Source organism: Pundamilia nyererei, unplaced genomic scaffold (assembly GCF_000239375.1).
Source record: "Pundamilia nyererei isolate P.nyererei 1_Seehausen unplaced genomic scaffold, PunNye1.0 scaffold00006, whole genome shotgun sequence".
NCBI lineage: Eukaryota > Metazoa > Chordata > Actinopteri > Cichliformes > Cichlidae > Pundamilia > Pundamilia nyererei.
The window spans coordinates 3,172,370-3,189,764 of record NW_005187407.1 but is presented as its reverse complement, the minus strand read 5'-3'; the positions used below and the strand labels follow the sequence as shown (position 1 = coordinate 3,189,764).

The following is a 17,395-nucleotide window of genomic DNA, read 5'->3' as shown; positions in this document are numbered from 1 at the left end:
ACACACACACACACACACACACACACACACACACACACACACTTTAGTTGTATGATTCAACTAAAAAGATGAGAAACAGCAAGATAACTGCAAGGGAGGCTCATCCAATGCTATCAACTGAAAGCTGTCGTAGCTGTGTTTACGTACCTCCATGAGAAATGACTCTTTTGTAGGGTTCAATGCACTTCATATCAATGCGGTGCTCCTGCTCTCCGATCACCACGCTCCTCCACAGCCTGCTTTCCTCTGCTGCTCTGTGGCCTGGATCTCTTGATGCCGCTCCGGCACCCAAAACGGACTCCTCTGAGTCCCCTGAGGTGACATAAGATCGAATCAAATACATATTAACAGTTTGATTTTAATTTAATAGACAACATATAGTGGAGAGCTGATGGGCCAGTAGTTTTGACACGAGACTGACAAGCTGTGTCTTTACTTTTTTCACATTTTACCCTTAACTCCTATCTGTAAAAATTGCATGCTGTAAAAAACCTGTAAAATAGTCTTTGTATTTTTTAATTGTGGCTGTTCCAATGAGAATGTGTCTGCTGTCACCATGTTTATTAAGTTCCAGTGAGTCGGCCTCGTCAGGTGTGTCCAACTCATCTAAGTTGACATCCAGGTCATCCCCAGTATCCAAGCCGTCATCCTCTGTATCCAGGGTGTCTTCTGAAAGAAGAGACCCCTCACTGTGGTCCAGGGACACGTTCATTGGTGGAGCTGCCAGCTTTCTTCTTTGATTGGACCCGCCAGATATATCAGCTGAGGAGGGCTGGTCTGTGCAGAGAAAGTCATTTGTTTATAACTTTTTTTTTCCACTTTCATTTTTTGATCATTTAAAGATTATCATATGAACACCTTATATGAAAATAAATGTTTTTATTTATTTATTTTAAATCAACAAAAAATTCATTTTAAGGATCTTTGGTAAATCCTCCTAAATGAAGAATCCTTTTGATTAAAATGTCTGTCTGTCCATCCATCTGAATGGGCACTCTCTTCAGGCTGAGAACCATGGTCTTATTGATGGCAATGCTTTGGTTGAAAGTGATTAAATGGCTTTTAGCATTGAGCCAGATGCTCTATACTCCTGAAACACCCCAAAAGGATATTGCGTGGGACGCAGTTAAATGCCTTTTCTGAGTCAACAGAACACATAGATTGACGAGGAAGAATGCGGTGCTCATTGTGGGGGTGGAACACTGAACTAGCTCTTAAACGCCTCGAGGATATTTGAGTGTGTGAGAAATTTTTTCCCAAGCAGTCTGAGGTTTGACTAACTGACATACTCTCCTCTCTAGTACCACGTCATTTAACAGGTTATAAGTGATTCACCTTGCTGGCACAGAATACCATTTTAAGCCTGTCAAACTTTGTTATTTAAAGAAATGGGGGCAGATTATGTACCTCTGTGACAGGGCTGCTAGTAACAAAGTAATGAAGACATCATTTAAAATGAATGATTCAGTCAGTGTTAAGTGTTAACAAACAAACAGTTCCTGTGAAAATGATGAGGTACAATGAGGGGACTGAAATTAAGTGAAAGTGCAGTGAATGTCCACAGATGTTTGCAGAACTACTGTTTGTCTCCGCAGAAGTAAAATATAAAGAAATGCAATTGTGCACAGTACAATCAAATTTATAGAAAATCACGCAAACAATGCAAACGTTTAACTTTGTGTTTAATTACCTTCTTTGTTTTCCTTGTCATCTGTAGCGTCTTCATTGGATGCCATCTTCATCATCATCCCAGCTGCACCAACTTCCTGTTGGGAGTGTCTGCTCACAGGCTCAGAAATACAATAGTGAGCCACAACATAAATTATCATTGCTACAACCACTGCCACCAGAGGCACAACTACACAAAGTATTGGGCCAAACAAGCCAAATACAATCATCTATATAGTGAAAAGCACTAACTGTTCCCATGACACTGAATCCGAGCGAGTGTAAAATGTGTTTGTTTGACTCAGGACATGAAATAATTTAGAAGTGACAAAGCAGACAGAGAGAAACGCACTCACTGCTTCATTCCCAAGCTGCACGTGTGGGCTGAAGAAACAATGCTGAGCAGTGTTGGAAGCTCCCCCCTCCCTAAACTAAAGCCCCTCTAACAGACCCTGATTTGAATAAGGCCTCTAACAATAGAGAGAAGCAACATAGAGAGAGCACTTACATATGATTATATGCACAGATGTGCAAAAGGTTTTCTTTTTCCCTTTAACAAAACCTCCATCTTATGGGCTTCTACCTTTCTCTCAACCTGTCTTCTCTGAACACGAGTGACTGAACCTCTCTCCCCACTATCAAGTCACATGACCACTTGATTATTGAAAAGCCTATTGTGCGTGTATGGAAACTCACAGGCACACAAACCAAATGAAAGACAGGGGAGAGCTGTGTATCCCAAAGAGGCCGCACATTATCAGAATTACAAAGTGGAGCAAAACACAAACCATTATGAAAAATCTGACCTGCAATAATCACACACATACTGAAATGAACAGGATGCATGCACAGCCACATGTGAAACACATGCATACAACCTAGAGACTGATTACACAACTTGACTTTTGTTTTTTTAAAACCTTCCCTTAAAAACCCTTACAGGTATATTTATCTACATATTCACTACTATATGTACATAAAGGACTATATTTTGCTAACTGTACATTAGAAATGACCCCATTTCTGCTTATATAATCATTTTTTTAAATGTATAAAACCTATAATATGGTGCAGTCACTCTTTACATTGGAACTACTATGCTTTTCGTGCTTTGGATAATACTGCAATGTCCTTGATCCTTGTAATGCCTTATACAAGTGCAGTGGAGTCAGATTTGGGTTCTACGTAGTAAACAAAATTTGAGACCACTGGACCATTTTCATTTTCCAGTTCTTATGGTTTTTAGTGCAAAAACACATTTAGCCTAAAACATGAGTAAAGAGAATGATGAGAAGAATATGAGCCTTGCTGCTTTGACCACTAAAAAAAGAACTACAAGATTGATCTATGCTGCCACCTTGTGGTTCAAAACAACATTGCATGTGATTTTTTTCTAGTCTGTTTAAAAAGACCAGTGATAGAAAATCTTTACTAAGCAAGGGGTAGACATAAGAAGGGTCTGACTCTTAGCTAATGAAAGTAGTACAGCTTAAATTCCAGAAAAGAGTAAAAACTGAGGTTTTACACAGTGAATAACCTGCTGTGCTGACTGAGTCTGCATAAATGAAAGCTCACCTTGACAGGGGAAAATGAACATATCCCTCCAGCACATACCGTGCGTGATCCTCTGTCTCAGTGTGGACATCTGATTGATAGAAAGGCTTCCCTTCAGACTGATAATGAGCATGGTCTGACTGAGACTCATACTGACCCTGGCTGTTAGCTGGATATTGAGAGTATTGGAAGTCAGAAGTGCACAAAGAAGTGGAGGCAACTATATACTGACTTTCAGCTGTGTCCTGACACCTGAAGTGTGTGTCACTCAAGTGGTTTGGAGATTTATCTCCAGCTTCAAAACAGTTCTCAGTCTGCTCGTATCTGTATTTTGTAGCCGTGGCATCAGTTGTAAACTCGGCATAGACGTCAGTGGCATCCTGCTGTCGGCTGGATTTGCTCTCTACAAAGGCTGGATAGGTGCACTGGTTTTCAGTTCTTTGATCGATGTGATGATAGTTATAGCCATACTGGGTTTGACCCTGAGTTGTGTTCTGTTGTCCGGACCACTGGTATGCAGCATTTTCTTGAGCAGGGTGGGACGACACTTGTGATGTTATGTCTTGGTGTCTTCTTTTAAAGGAAAAAGGGGATAATTGAAGAGAGAGTGGAAAAATATTCAGAATTAATACATACAGAGTCACAGTTATACTTTTTTATCTCTACAATGTTTTTAGTCTGTCCATTCATAAACCAAACACCTAAAAAGTGGAGTGATAATATATCATTAAGAAAATTTGGGGCCCTTGAAGGCTACATTACCCTTTTTTTGTTTGTTTATTTTTCTCTAAACGTGCAAAGACACAAATGCATGTTCATGGGTACCAGGGTGACAAGATTTAAATTTCAGCCATTTTTCTACCAATCAACAGGTGGCGGTAATGTGCCAAAAAACACAAATATGTCTCTGGAAAAGGAAGGAAGCAAAGATGACTATAAAAACTATAGAATAAGCAGAGAAAAATCCAGTTGTTCTTTTTTTTAAGATGTATATTTGCATACATTGATTAGCGCTTAAGGACATTTACATTGTGTTTTGTGAAACTAAACCTAACCCAACAGGACTATTTCATCAGTGTTTAAAATCAGCAATAAAGAGAATGAAATAAAATGTCTTCAACATTGTAGGCCAAAGATATATTTGTAATTCTCTGAAATACAGAACAGGCTCCACTTCATAGACAGTATATTCTATTGATTTATTTACTAAAGAACTATTGAAGCTAAAGGTACCAGTGCATGAATGAACACACGCACACACACACACACACACGCACAATGCTAACACCTTGCAAGAGAGCTAAGGGAGCTGTTTCCATTAGCTGTGGTGGGTCTGCAGCTGTAATGAGGCAGGTAATGCATATCTAATGAGGCATAAACAGATTTATAAACACACTCAAAAACACACAGAGCTGCAGATCAAACCAGGCTGCTAAACACATGAGATATGCATCCATTCACACGCAAGGTTTGCTTCTTTCTCACTCACACTCACATATTATAAACAAACATAGTCCCTTCAGGCTCTTATCCTCTGTCAGTCACTCATCCTTCCATCCGTCCATACACACACCAGACTCTGGTGCTTAGGTGTTCCTTCTGGCTCGTGAGTTCAGTTATGTTCAGTTATCTAAAAGACTTCATTGAGAAAACTTTTGAAACTAAAAGAATTAAGGGAAAGTGAAAGGAAGGAGTGCTGCCTGTGTGTGAGTTGCGTGTGTGTGAATGAGAGAGAGATACAGGTCGGTGTGCGCAGGCATTTTCATTTATTTGCCGTTAGCAGCCTGAGAATAGAAAAGTCTATCAAGTAAAGAAGACAGAGTGCTGCAGAATTACTTCTATATCTTCTCTACTCAACACAAATGAAGTCACCTCTAACTCCGGAGTATTTGGAAAGCATATGCATTTGGATTGTGTTTCTTACCTTAAATCAGGTAAATAATTATCTTGTGAAGCTCCAGTGTTTCCAGGCTGTTGTCCAATAGACCATTTATCCCAATCTTCAGTCCTTATAGGTCGTCCATCACGGTAATCCACTCTGCTCAGTGGAAACCCATCTGTCTTTGGCTCATGTGTTTGTAATCCTGCTTGCTGAAATGAAGACCCTCCAATTAAGTCATCACTAAAGCTCAGCAGGTCTGAAGATGCAAACTCTTGTCTTTCTTCCCTCTCTCTTTGCACTTCTGAAGTCCATTTTGGAAGGACAGCATTCTCTAGTGTGTTGGTTTCCTCATCCTGCTCCTCAACGTCATTTTCCTCTTCCATTAAATCTCCAGAAAATGGTAATCCTAGTCTTTTGTCAATGCAAACACTTGTTTCATTTACTGGGGTGCCAATCAGAGAGCTGGCATGAGAGGCCGAACTGTTGGTAAGCACAGGGGATTGTGGCTCCGACGTGGTTTGGGATGTGTCCTTTCTCCTTAACTGAGCCCCCCAGACTTGGAAGTCACCCAAGGAAGCAGGACATGGAGAAGGAGCGGGTGGCGTCTCCCCGCCTTCGTCTGAATCTTCCATTGAGATCTGTGAGTGGACATAAACCTCCTCTCTGGTTTTCAAGAAGTGATCTGATGGATATCTTAATGATGGAGACACACTGCGGGGCACAATGCTTGACTCACTGTCATAATTTCCTTCTGACTGACTGGAGCTTGTTGGTCTTGAATCAGACTGATGAAAAGCTTCCGAGTCATTTTTCGATTGGCTGGGACTGATAATTTCTGGAACCACGTGACAGTCAGTTGCACTATCACGAGTTGCTTCGTAGGGAGTTGATTCAACAGGTTGATTTTGGTCTGCATTGGGAGCACTGTCAGTTCCTCTGACTTGGTGTAACTTACTTGGCAGTGTTTCTTTGTTATAATTTTGTTTTGCGGCCTGGGCCTGACGTTGCAGTACCGAGGCTGCATATGACAGCATGCTAAATGTCTCCAGGGACTTTTTTGTTGCCTTTGATTGCCTTTCACTCCGTTTAGGTCTGTCAAGGCACTCTCTTGTAGCTTCTTTTACCGTGCCAGATACGATGATGTATTCCATTTCTAGGCCAAGTTCATCTGGACTATCTGTGCAACCACTGTCTGGGTTTTCCATTAGGTCCTTCTCTCCACCAGGACTGGAGCTCAGAGATACAGTTTCTGTTGTTTTTCCATCTACATGTCTTCTGCTCCCATCTGTAGCTCCCACCTGACTTTCTGTGGCATGCTCACCTTCATTGGTCGTCACATAGGCTGGGAATAATGTTTGGTCAGCCTGGATTTGTGGTTCAGCAGCTTCCTCTGGATACTGTGAAATTTGCCGAGTGCCAGCGGAGCAGTTGACCAGAAGAAATGGGGAATGATCTCTGGGTTGCTCTATCCACTCAGTCTCCTCTGATCCTTCTCTGCTTCGGCCACCCATCTCACTGGCTGCCTCAAACAGAAACACTTGGTCGTCTGGCTGTTCTTTATTTGTGATATCTACTCTCTGATCTGTCAGAATGGGTTTGCTCACAGCTATAAAAGGGCTAGACTGCTCCTCAAGCTGTATCATGTCTGCTACAGGGCAGCCAGAGGTGTCAGGGGAGGATGCCAGGCTCCATGTACCTGCTCCTACGTTGTCATATTCAGAGGTGGAGGTCACCATGCCACAGATGGGTAACTGCCACACGTCAGTGCCCTCATAGGTGGATGTGTCATCGTCATCATCTGCAGAGTTCTTGCGACTCTGAGCACCTTGTACATCGATGCCTTCTGTTTCTTCACTCTGCATTGTGCCCTCTGCAGCCTCGATGACTATTTTCACAACTTCAGGCGTCTGCTTAAATGCTTCACATGGATCACTCTTCTCTTCTAAATTGTCTTCTTCTTCCTTTTTGTTGGCATGTGTCCCAACAGTGTCAGTGGCATCCACTGAATCCATGTGACTAAGGTCCTTTCCATTTTCAGGTGCTTCTGGAGTCGTCATTGCGGAAGAGCTGTCTTCCTGTATGGTGGTGTTCCACATCTCCATTCCACCATCTGAGTATCCCAGTGGATTTTCTACAGATGTTCCACCCTTGATATTGGTGTTCAGTCCACAGAAAGAACCAGAGTTTTGAGATAAGTTCTCAGGGGTTGTGAGAGGTGATAAACTGTCATCCCGGATTGTCATATTCCACATATCCAGCGATTCGGGGTAAGACGTGGTGGTCCCGCTATCAGATTTAAGAAATCCTTTCTGTGCAGAGTACGTCCAGAAGTCTAAAAGCTCCATCTGTTGCTCCCTTTTTTTTCTGTGGACCCCCTCGTCCTCTTCTTTAGATGTGTCCGGTGTTAAAGTGTTCAGGATTGTTTTCTTTGTGGCCAAAGCTGCTCTTTCTTGTGCTCCAATAATAGCAGGTTTGCCTCTTCCAGTTAAGTCTTCCTCTGGTGGCGTCAGTTGGAGATCATCCAAAGTAATAGGTTTCCACTCATCCTTCCAGTTTTCATAGCATTCAGTCTGCTCTGTGATCAAACTAAGCTGAGGTTCAAGACTTTTCCCTTTGTGGTGGGAATTCTCTGACTTTAAGATCTCTTGTCTGCTTTCCTTTTCTGTCATGTTACCCACTAAGTCTTTGCCTCCAACTTCTTCTAAAATATTAGGTGGGCTCTCAGAATCTTTGGGTCTATTCCACATGTTATTATCACTTGAGGACAATGCTCCTTGTGTGTCAAAGCCCAGTTCATCCCAGGTCTCCGACAAAGAAGATGACACACTGTCTTTATGCTGTAGGCAATTGATCCTTTCAACAACATCTTCTGGAAAGAACCTGACGCCACAACTGCTGGGTGGGCGGCTACCAACCAGGCTGTTGACCGGGGTTGGAGGGACCACGGTGTCAATCATCTCGTTCCCATGGCTTGAACCGCGGCGATCAATTGAACAATTTCCACTTTCCAGACCTCCCACTGAGTTGGGAGCAGAGAAATCAAGAAAGCTTAGCTCATCGAGCTCTGACAGACTAGAGCTCCCTGCTCTTCTTTCATCTTCATATCCTGTTTCTCCAGAATTTGCCACTTCTCCTCCTACTGGCGTAGACTGGTCACTGCTATGCAGCGGGTCAAAATGAAACAGGTCAAAGTTATCACTCCTGTGTCTGCTCGAGCGGTGTTTCTTCCTCTCTGGTGGGACAGGAGGGGAAAGAGATAACAACCCCAAAGGAGAGGGGTTTCTCAGAAAGAGTCCTCCTGGCCCTGCTGCTGGACCACCACCAGCTATCACCTCACCCACCGGACTGTCATCACTAAGGAAAATCGAACTCTCTTTGGAGGAGCGGCTGCTACGAATGGTGGTCATTCCGCTGTCAGGGCTCACTAGCTCCCCACCGACATTGACTCCTGCACCTCCTGCGTCCTCTTCACCATCTCCCATTACCCTGTTTGCAGGAGATAAAACAAAAGTATGAGTGAACATAATGTTTTCTCTAAAAACTGTAGACATTCAGACATTCTACCTTGCTATTGCCACTGTGTCGCCATTGCCTCCTTCTGCTCTCTCTATATCAGAACCATCCATGTCATTGATGCCAGACGATCCCTGGGAGAACTCCACACTGCCTGCTACTCCGTCTGTGGAAGAAGTCCTACTGCTGGGGTGGCAGGCTAAAACAGAACTACGCCGGTCGACAAAGTCCTTAAGGATGCCCTGGATCTCCTCCACGAGCAGTGGTGGACAACCAGAGGATGCAGAGGTGTTCAGTGGAATATGATAAACCTGAAGACTCTCCAGAGCCTCCAGTTCACCAGAAAGAGACCAGCTGGAGGATTCTTCAAGCTCGGAGCAGATCTGCAATGAGAAGCTTGTTTAAATATACCACCTAATCCTTATTTGATTTAGTTCATCTTTTTGAATGGTTTGATTACTAGATTGAGGCCATATCTTACATATCTGTCTAGTTTCTAGAACAAGCAGTTTGACTACTATGCTTTTCAGTGTTGCTGTTGTATGAAGGAGTATTAGGGCCACATTAAGAAAAAAAAGCATTATTAAAGCATTATTGGTCCTTCTGACCAGATGCAGTTTTAAGCACCCTTATACTTACCCACGCTGTGTTTATGTGCTAAAAGAGAAATCATTTCCTTACAACTAAAGCCGAGTCATTAAATCTTCTACACAAGGCATTTTGTAGAGGGTATAGGAGCCGTGGCAGTTTGCCTTGAAACAACTGTAATCTCCATATTTTGACTTTAGCTTAGTTCAATGTATATGACATAAAACATATCCTAGCGTAATAAGAAAAGTAAAAACAAAACAGGCATTTTTGGACCAGCAAAATTAAAAGGATGAGATGCCAGGTGATTATACACTAATGCTGCACATATTTTAGTTAATAAAAAAACTTGTTTCTGGTCTCCTTCATAAGGTATTTCTTTTGACACATTATTTTCAGAGTCAGGGAAATATTTAAAAAGAAATTAATATTTATTCAATTTACTAAAGACACCATTACAGAGCTGTGAGTATTTAAGAAGCACTTTATGCTTCATTCGTGACATATGATTATTTGTTGCTTCTGATGAATATTTTACCTGTTTCAGGATATCTGTGTTGTTTGAGTAGACAGCCACCTGCTGGCGGGGATGGTGAACTGAATCACTGATGGATAAGAGAACCACAATACCATCGAACCTATGGTGGTGACTGAACGATTTAAGCACATCCAGATAATCATGCCAGTCCTGAAAGTGACAAAAAAGGACAAACATTAAATTTTTACTACTATGTAAAAAAAAAAAAAAAAGTCTTCAAATTAATGATGAACCTTTTCTGTTTTTATATACAGCCACATAGGAAACTTTGTAAGACTCTGCCTTTTATTGCACATATGATTTAATGTAATTTAGTAAAACTTGAGTGGTTTCAGAAAAAAAAAGCCCTTTATCTGTAGCAATGAGAGACGAAGCTGTCAAAGCACACAGAGGGGTAGAGAGACACTTTGTGATTTATTGTTTGGAAATTAACTGTTTGCTCTTAAAACAGCCACCATGCACAGATTATGGTAATTCAGTGACACACACAGTGATTGATGGATGGAAAGTTGCATTAATTAATTGTTTTGTTTGTCAAGGGAACTTGTTTTTTTCTTTCTCTCTGGAATGATTAACAACAATGTTATGGGAACCGTAATTTGCTATGCTATAAAGTGTGCAAAGTGATACTTTTGAAAACATATTTGCTTGATTAATCTAGATTTGCTGTACAACTGTTTGTTTTCTAAAGTTCTCAAAATTGTTGCCGTGCTTATTTAAGTAGAACTTTTTAAACAAAAGAGATATTTAGAGTAAAACTAATAAAGGAAGTTTGACTTTCGTGTGTGTGTCTGCTGCAGACATGAAAACCTATTTCTTCTCGTGTTGCCAGATCGTGTCAGTCCAATGACGTTTCAGCATATGCATTTCTTTGCTGTGCAGTCGGCGTGTGTGTGTGTGTGTGTGGTCCGTCTCACTGCTTAAGCCTGTGCACGCGAGTGTGTGTATTTGTATCGGACCACTGAAAGTGATTGATGAGAGCTTCTGGCGCTGTATCTGCCCAGGCTGTGTCAATATTAACCTGTGAGGATGAGGGGGCCACAATACTCCTCCCACTGTTCCTCCCTCCATCCCTCCATCCTTCTCTCGCTCCACAATATGGCTGCTGTCAGACTCGGGCTCATCAATCCTCACACACACACACAACTGTCACTTCACTGACACTGCCATTTCTCAACACTGATATCCTGATGAGTGCAATGAAGCCTCCCAAGATTCGTTAAAACACACATATTCACTCACATAAGTACAAACACACAAGCAAACGCGCACGTGGCACGAACGCATGCAGACGCACACATGAGTTCACCTGCGCTCGTGTGCTGTGATGCGAGTTTAGGAGCCGACATGAACTGGTGTACGCACATGTGAGATCTAGGAGAGCAATAAAGGCTTCATCATTTATGGTACAATATACACAGAAATGATCAGATGATGCTAGTGAAGCTAAGAGCCAACTGTGTGCATATGCACTCAAAACTACACACACACACACACACACGGAAATATAGTCAGAAAACGAGCAGAGTGCGAATCTCTGCGATAACACGCAGGGCGACAGTCTGTCTGCCATTTGGCTCTTAACTGAGTAAATTACTACTCATATTGCCTGCCCCTCCTCTTTCTCCCTCTGCCACCTCCAGATACACAGATTGCCTTTTCTTATAAATTATCAACATGTTAGATATAAAAACCACTTGCTAACTATCTCCATGAACCTTAGGATATGGACATTGAAACCTGTATTTCATTTGTTGCACTTACCGGTGGCCGCCTTACCTCGAGAAACCTAGTTACTTTAAATCCTTCACTTGACTTGCTTTTAATTTGACTTTTTAGTAACGTGTTTACCAAAAGGTGAAAGTCCTTGTTCTTGTATAGATAGTTTAAATTCACAGTCCTTGCTGTCACTTACTGTAGCATCAGTGAGAAAACTTACTTTACATTCTGAAATGTGAGGTGATCTTAAAATGATGAGCTTGGAAAGTCAGCAGGCACTGAGATATTTAACTGATATTTACGGCCAGTGTTGTGGCTTTTTACTACATGCTTCACTGCAGTTCATTGGGTCATTTTGTATGCTCCTTATTCTTAAGTTCCAGCAATAGACAATTGCACTCAGTGGCACTCAATGGACTACAACTTAAGAAAATCTAAAGCGAAGGCAAACTAAGAAAACTCCAAGCAAAACTCCAATTCTGCAAAAGGAGAAAATACAACAAAATACCATAAACGTGCAGGAAGCACAGAGGGCTATTAGGAGACACAATAAAGTGATGAAGATAGCTGGATAGGACTAATTGTTGCCAAAGTGCAAAATGAGCTTAAGTGGGTTGAATGCTGTTATTCTCCTTCATTCATTATTGTTTCATTTAGGCTTCTATGCTGTTAACTCTGAAGCGTTTCGCAGTGGAGTTTTCTGTATTTGCAGCATGATGCTTTTTTGTGTTTTCCCTAAATGCTGATTATATTCTGTGATGCCGGCAGATCTTTTTGATTATGATTTGTCTATTTGCCAGCATCGCATCGAGCTCTTAAGCGCAGAAGAAAGAAAGAAGGCAAACAACACTTACACCGACAACTGAAGGAAAAATTATGTTGGCGATTGTGTGGTGTCAGCGTAAGCTGTGTGAGCTCCTTTTTTGGTTTAAACCAGCTGTAACATCAAAACTTTGATGATTACTTGTCACACAGTTGACCTGCAACCATTACTATGAATAGTCAAAATAGGGTTGAACCCACGGTTGACACAACATTTTTGAGTACAATTTCTATGCTTTTTCAAAAAAATAAAAATACTTTTTCAATAAACTCAAATGTGTTTTTCTCTCTTTCAACTGTCCTCTTACTTTTTTTGCATCTTAACTCTTTACATCTTCTTCTCAAACTGTTTATAGGCATCTGTTTCTCAGACTAGGCCTTTATCCACACACTTTTCTCTCTCTCTCACACACACACACACACGTTCTCTCTCTCATTGGCTGTCTTTGCTCCACAGGTAGCAAGTCTTTAGCGGCTGCTTGCAGTTCTCCCAACCTGCCGTCATTATGCACAATAGCCTTAGGTACAAAACTCAGGCCTCATAACTCACGCCCCGCGTGCGTAAATTCCCGTGCAAACACAGTCAAAGCAAAAACACATTTCCTGCTGTCGCCAACATCTCCGGCAAAGAATTAATCAAGCGTTCATCCATTTAGGCTCTTTGCATACCCTTTCCGTCAGAACACAGAATGCTAAGAGAGTTGCGAGTTCTTCTCAGGCGATCGTTTCGCCACCCTGATGAATCCATCAAGCGAGGTTTGATTTATACATCTGTCTGTGATCACAGCGGTACAGCTACAGTAAATGGGGTGGCAAGGAGCGAGCTGACACCTCCCTGCTCAAACACACACATGCAAATGCACGCACACATGTGCAGTATATACCACTTGCCACACACACACGCATTGCTGAACTCACACACACGTACACACACACACGCATGTACTCGCATACTAACAGCCATTCACTCTTATTCACACTCCTGCTCACACATGCGTACACAAGAGTATTACTGCTTATGAAGTTTTTGGAAAGACAGAGGGGAAAGGGGAGGGTGGTATGAAAGTTTGCAGAGGAAGAAACCCAAATGTCTTTCAGTCTATCTCATATGGGCCTTCTCCGCATGCTTCATTCACTCAGCTCTAAGTGCGGGGATTTGGGGGCCAAGATGCGAGCACTGAGTCTATAAATGTTTTGTTTTGTTTATTTGTTTGCCCTCAAAGCCTGAGGAAGCCACAGGGGGAGAATGAAAATGGGGAAGAGAAAGATTCAGAAGATTCTTCTTCAGCAGAGATGAGGAAGAAACATCAGCGTAAGATGCTGAAGATGGAGCGGAGACTCTTGTGCTGCATCAAAATGGTTTCAATAAATGCCATATTTTTGTACATGACACAAACAGTATAATGTGCACTGTAGCCAAACAAATTTACATCAAAATATGTATCTTGGAATCTCGTTGATGTGTTTATACCACAAGAGTATTTTTACTATGTAAGAAGATGCAATCTAACACTTAAACTAGTTGGGGGAAAAAACAAAAAAACCATCAAGAAATCCCAGGATACTGTAAATAGAATGCAATCTTTATGCATTCCTTCTTAATATAGGGATGTTTCACATGGCTACAGCACTATGTGCTTTATGAGTCTGCTCACCCAGAAAATCACTACAGCGCAAGAAAGAAAGACACAGAATCCCAGAGAGTAATAGAAAAATAGAGGGGGTGGAGGGGCGGGGCACCCTGGCTTCCTGGTCTTCAATCTTAGTCCCTGGGAGGCCCACCCTGCACCTGCTGTCTCCTAGTGCGTCTCATCAGAAAGGCATTTACTGAGTGCCGTGGCTGCGGGCCCCTTCATTAGCGAGCATAATTATTTGTGCAAGTGGCGTAGGGCAAAACTGGCCCTGCATAAACAAACAGAAGGGCCGGAGGACTGCGAACAAACAACACATTAGAGACAATCAACGTTGCCAAAATGAAACCTAAAGCGCAGCTCAGATGGAGATGGACACGTACGCAAACACAATCAGATAGAACAGAACAAGCAAATCTACCTCAACAACACAAAACATCGCATAAATGAAAACAGGAAAAGTAAACAACATCCAAAATAATGCTAACTCATCGGCACTACTGTGTCAGCTTCTGCGGATGTGAGGCGCTGAGCTGACATCTCGCCATGTTTTTGTTGTTCATGCATTTTTAATTGCAAGTATCTGACAAATAATAACAATGACAACAATAAAATGGCTTTCTGTGTTAATACTAAAGCAAAATTCAAATATCTTATTCATATGCTGCACTAATAAGCAGATATCTGTGTATGAAGCATCCAACGGGCCTATGGATGCTACTGGTGTTTTCTGATGAGTCATCATGACACCCTTTCTTCCAAATATGGTCACACCCAAGATGGCATCAGCTACAATACTTAAAAATCGAGGCTTCAAATCAAGAGTTAAAAAATAGTGGGTGATAAAAGATGGATATGTCCATCTTTTATATACAGCCTTTTCAGGGCACACTGTGCTGACTGTGGAGCTGCTGTGATGAGAGTCCATGGTTCTGTTCTGATTAACCCCACATTGCCCACTTCAGGTAGAAGTGAGTTGCTGTCCCCAGTTAACCCTATAAGGTCTAACCACCTCTTCCCTGAACATAACAACAGCCTGATGGCTTAACCAGAGATTTTATCAACCAGTCTAGCATCTTTTACTAACCCCAACCACAGGAGACGCATCAAAACAATTTTGTTTCACTTTATTTTCCCATCAAAACCAAAAAAGTACATTCTCCAAAATACAGGGTTTGATGACTCATACCTCAAACCTTGTTCATAAGTTAAGGTAACCTGGAATTAGTGAAACTCTTACCCATGGTTACAGATATACACTGTAAAGACTAACTTACTGAACCTTCTGCCACTGCAGGTTGGAAAAATGACAGAAAACAAATAGAGATATAGACATCAACACAATAACAAACACACACACACACACACAGTTAGAGTGGTCACGCGCACACAGAGCATAAGATGAATGATTTTGTTTGCCGCACAGAGAAAACAAATACCATCAAAATAGTTATTGTATCTTGGTGTAACATTAAATTACTGAACTAACATGCAAACTTTTCCTGATCCTCCGAGAAGCGGAAACAGCTTTAAAAAAAAAAAAAAAAGAAAAGAAAGAAAAAGAGAAAAAAAGACGAGGAACTCCAAAACACATTGTACTTCTTAGATATCCATATTAACATATGAAAAAAAAAAATCACATTATTCGCATATTCTCTGAGCGAGTGTACGTCTGTGTGTGGCTGTGGGCTCCTGTCCTTCCCACAGTTCATCAACTCCACAGCATGACAACTCTTCATCTGACCGAAGCTTCATCTGCCAGCGCTAATTTCTGAGCTGTGAAAAGCTCAAACACACACGTGCTGGCATGAATATGCGAATAATGCGTCTTTAGTGGGGGGGGGGGTTTGTGTTCATCAATTTGAGGTCAATGTAAGTGTTACACAAAACTTTTCAAATGATCAAGGTGATGATGCACAACAGCGACGTGCCCTTGAGCAACGCCCTTGACCCCTATGGTGCTGCACTGCTGTGGTGCTTTTTTTACTAGTTGATACAATGCATCTACCACAGAGCATGGAAGCTGTAATGGATGCAAACACAGCATCTCATAAGGAATCTGTACAGCAGGGGTTCTCAAAAATTTGGGGGCTATGGACCTCATACAGGGGAGAAGATTTTCCAAAGACTCCTTCACAACGATCTTGGTAGTCTGAGCTCAGAGTCACTTTATGTTGTGAACTGACTCAAATGTTAATGCTCATCAGCTAACTAGCTGTCTAATAAAGCAAGCTACTGAACAGCTGGAACATCTCGCTATTTTGCAAAAGAAGTGAGTGACAGAAGTGAGTGATGTGGTGCATCTGGATCAGATCTGATTTTTTTTTAATAGTCTTCAAACAACACCAGAGGGAGTAATGGACACAATATGCTCTTTTTATTAGGGTTAATGGTTCCTATTAGAAGTTAGTAAGGGTTTTGCTAAGACCTTTGCTACTGACTGTACACCCCACTCAGAACTATTGTGTTATGTGGGATTTATTGGTGTTCAGTTGTGCAGGTCTTTGGCTGCATAATGAGAGAGACTGTGGGAATTTAACTGACGTAGAGGCTCCAAAGCATGTAGCCCTCTAAAAAGCCTACAGAGCAGGAAGAAGCACAAAAATGTCACATCATAAAGAAAAAACAAACAAACAATGGCAGTGGAAAGTTTTAACTGTTTTTAGCACTTGATTCACACTTGGTTCCAGTGGTTGGTGGTGGTTTTCTCACCAGTACTACCAGAGATGTCTTTCTGTTAAAAGGGAGTTTTTCCTTCCCACTGTCACCAAAGCTCTTGCTCGTTGGGGGTCATCTGATTGTTGGCGTTTTCTCGGTTTTCCCTGCATTATTGTCGGGTCGTTATCTTACAATATAAAGTGCCTTGAGGTAACTGTTCCTGTGATTTGGTCCTATATGAATATAAATGAACTAAATTTAACTTTAGTATAATTTTTTTTTCCTATTGTGTCTATTGTGTTTAATTTTTGTTTTGGTGCTGACCACTAGTGACAGTACACAGCTATAACAGAGGGGGGTTTTCAAAGATTTACATTGCTCCTCCTGATTCCCAGAGCAGCACCATGCTTGGTGCTTTATAGTACACATCACGAAGAAATGTCATGCAGAAAACTAACTCTAATGTCAAAAATATTTAAATAAGGTCGCGCTGCGGCATTTAAATGTAACGTTGCTTCTGTAAGGTGAAGCGCTGAAAAATTCAGATAATTGTTGCTCTTGTGCAGGAGCAGCAGCAGTATTTTATTCTTCTATAGTCAAACACAATAACAGTGTTTGAGAAACCGACAGAAATATTTGCCTTTGTAGTTTCAACTGTAGTGACTCTGAAGGGAGGAAGCTCATTTCGTTTGTACTTTTCTCTTCCTGTAATAGAGGAGCACCCAGACTGACTAATGTATGTTTGTACAGTATACAAAAATACATTAGTCAGTATATACGATGTGTCCGTATCGTTACACCACACACTGCAAGCTTTTTCTT

General features: G+C 41.6%; 1 protein-coding gene across 4 annotated transcripts in view; it reads right to left on the bottom strand.

Annotated features, from left to right (window-relative positions):
- The window catches only part of LOC102214451 (uncharacterized), a 36,965-nt gene that overhangs the window by 5,541 nt on the left and 14,029 nt on the right, over positions 1 to 17,395 (bottom strand). For all 4 annotated transcript variants that reach the window (XM_005722081.2, XM_005722083.2, XM_005722082.2 and 1 more), the window contains 7 exons: positions 9,744 to 9,893; positions 8,669 to 9,000; positions 5,147 to 8,590; positions 3,244 to 3,795; positions 1,691 to 1,779; positions 556 to 777; positions 148 to 312 (listed from right to left, as the gene is read on the bottom strand). In XM_005722081.2, the coding sequence (XP_005722138.1) occupies positions 148 to 312; positions 556 to 777; positions 1,691 to 1,779; positions 3,244 to 3,795; positions 5,147 to 8,590; positions 8,669 to 9,000; positions 9,744 to 9,893 (4,954 nt within the window). The remainder of the gene's footprint in view (positions 1 to 147; positions 313 to 555; positions 778 to 1,690; positions 1,780 to 3,243; positions 3,796 to 5,146; positions 8,591 to 8,668; positions 9,001 to 9,743; positions 9,894 to 17,395) is intronic.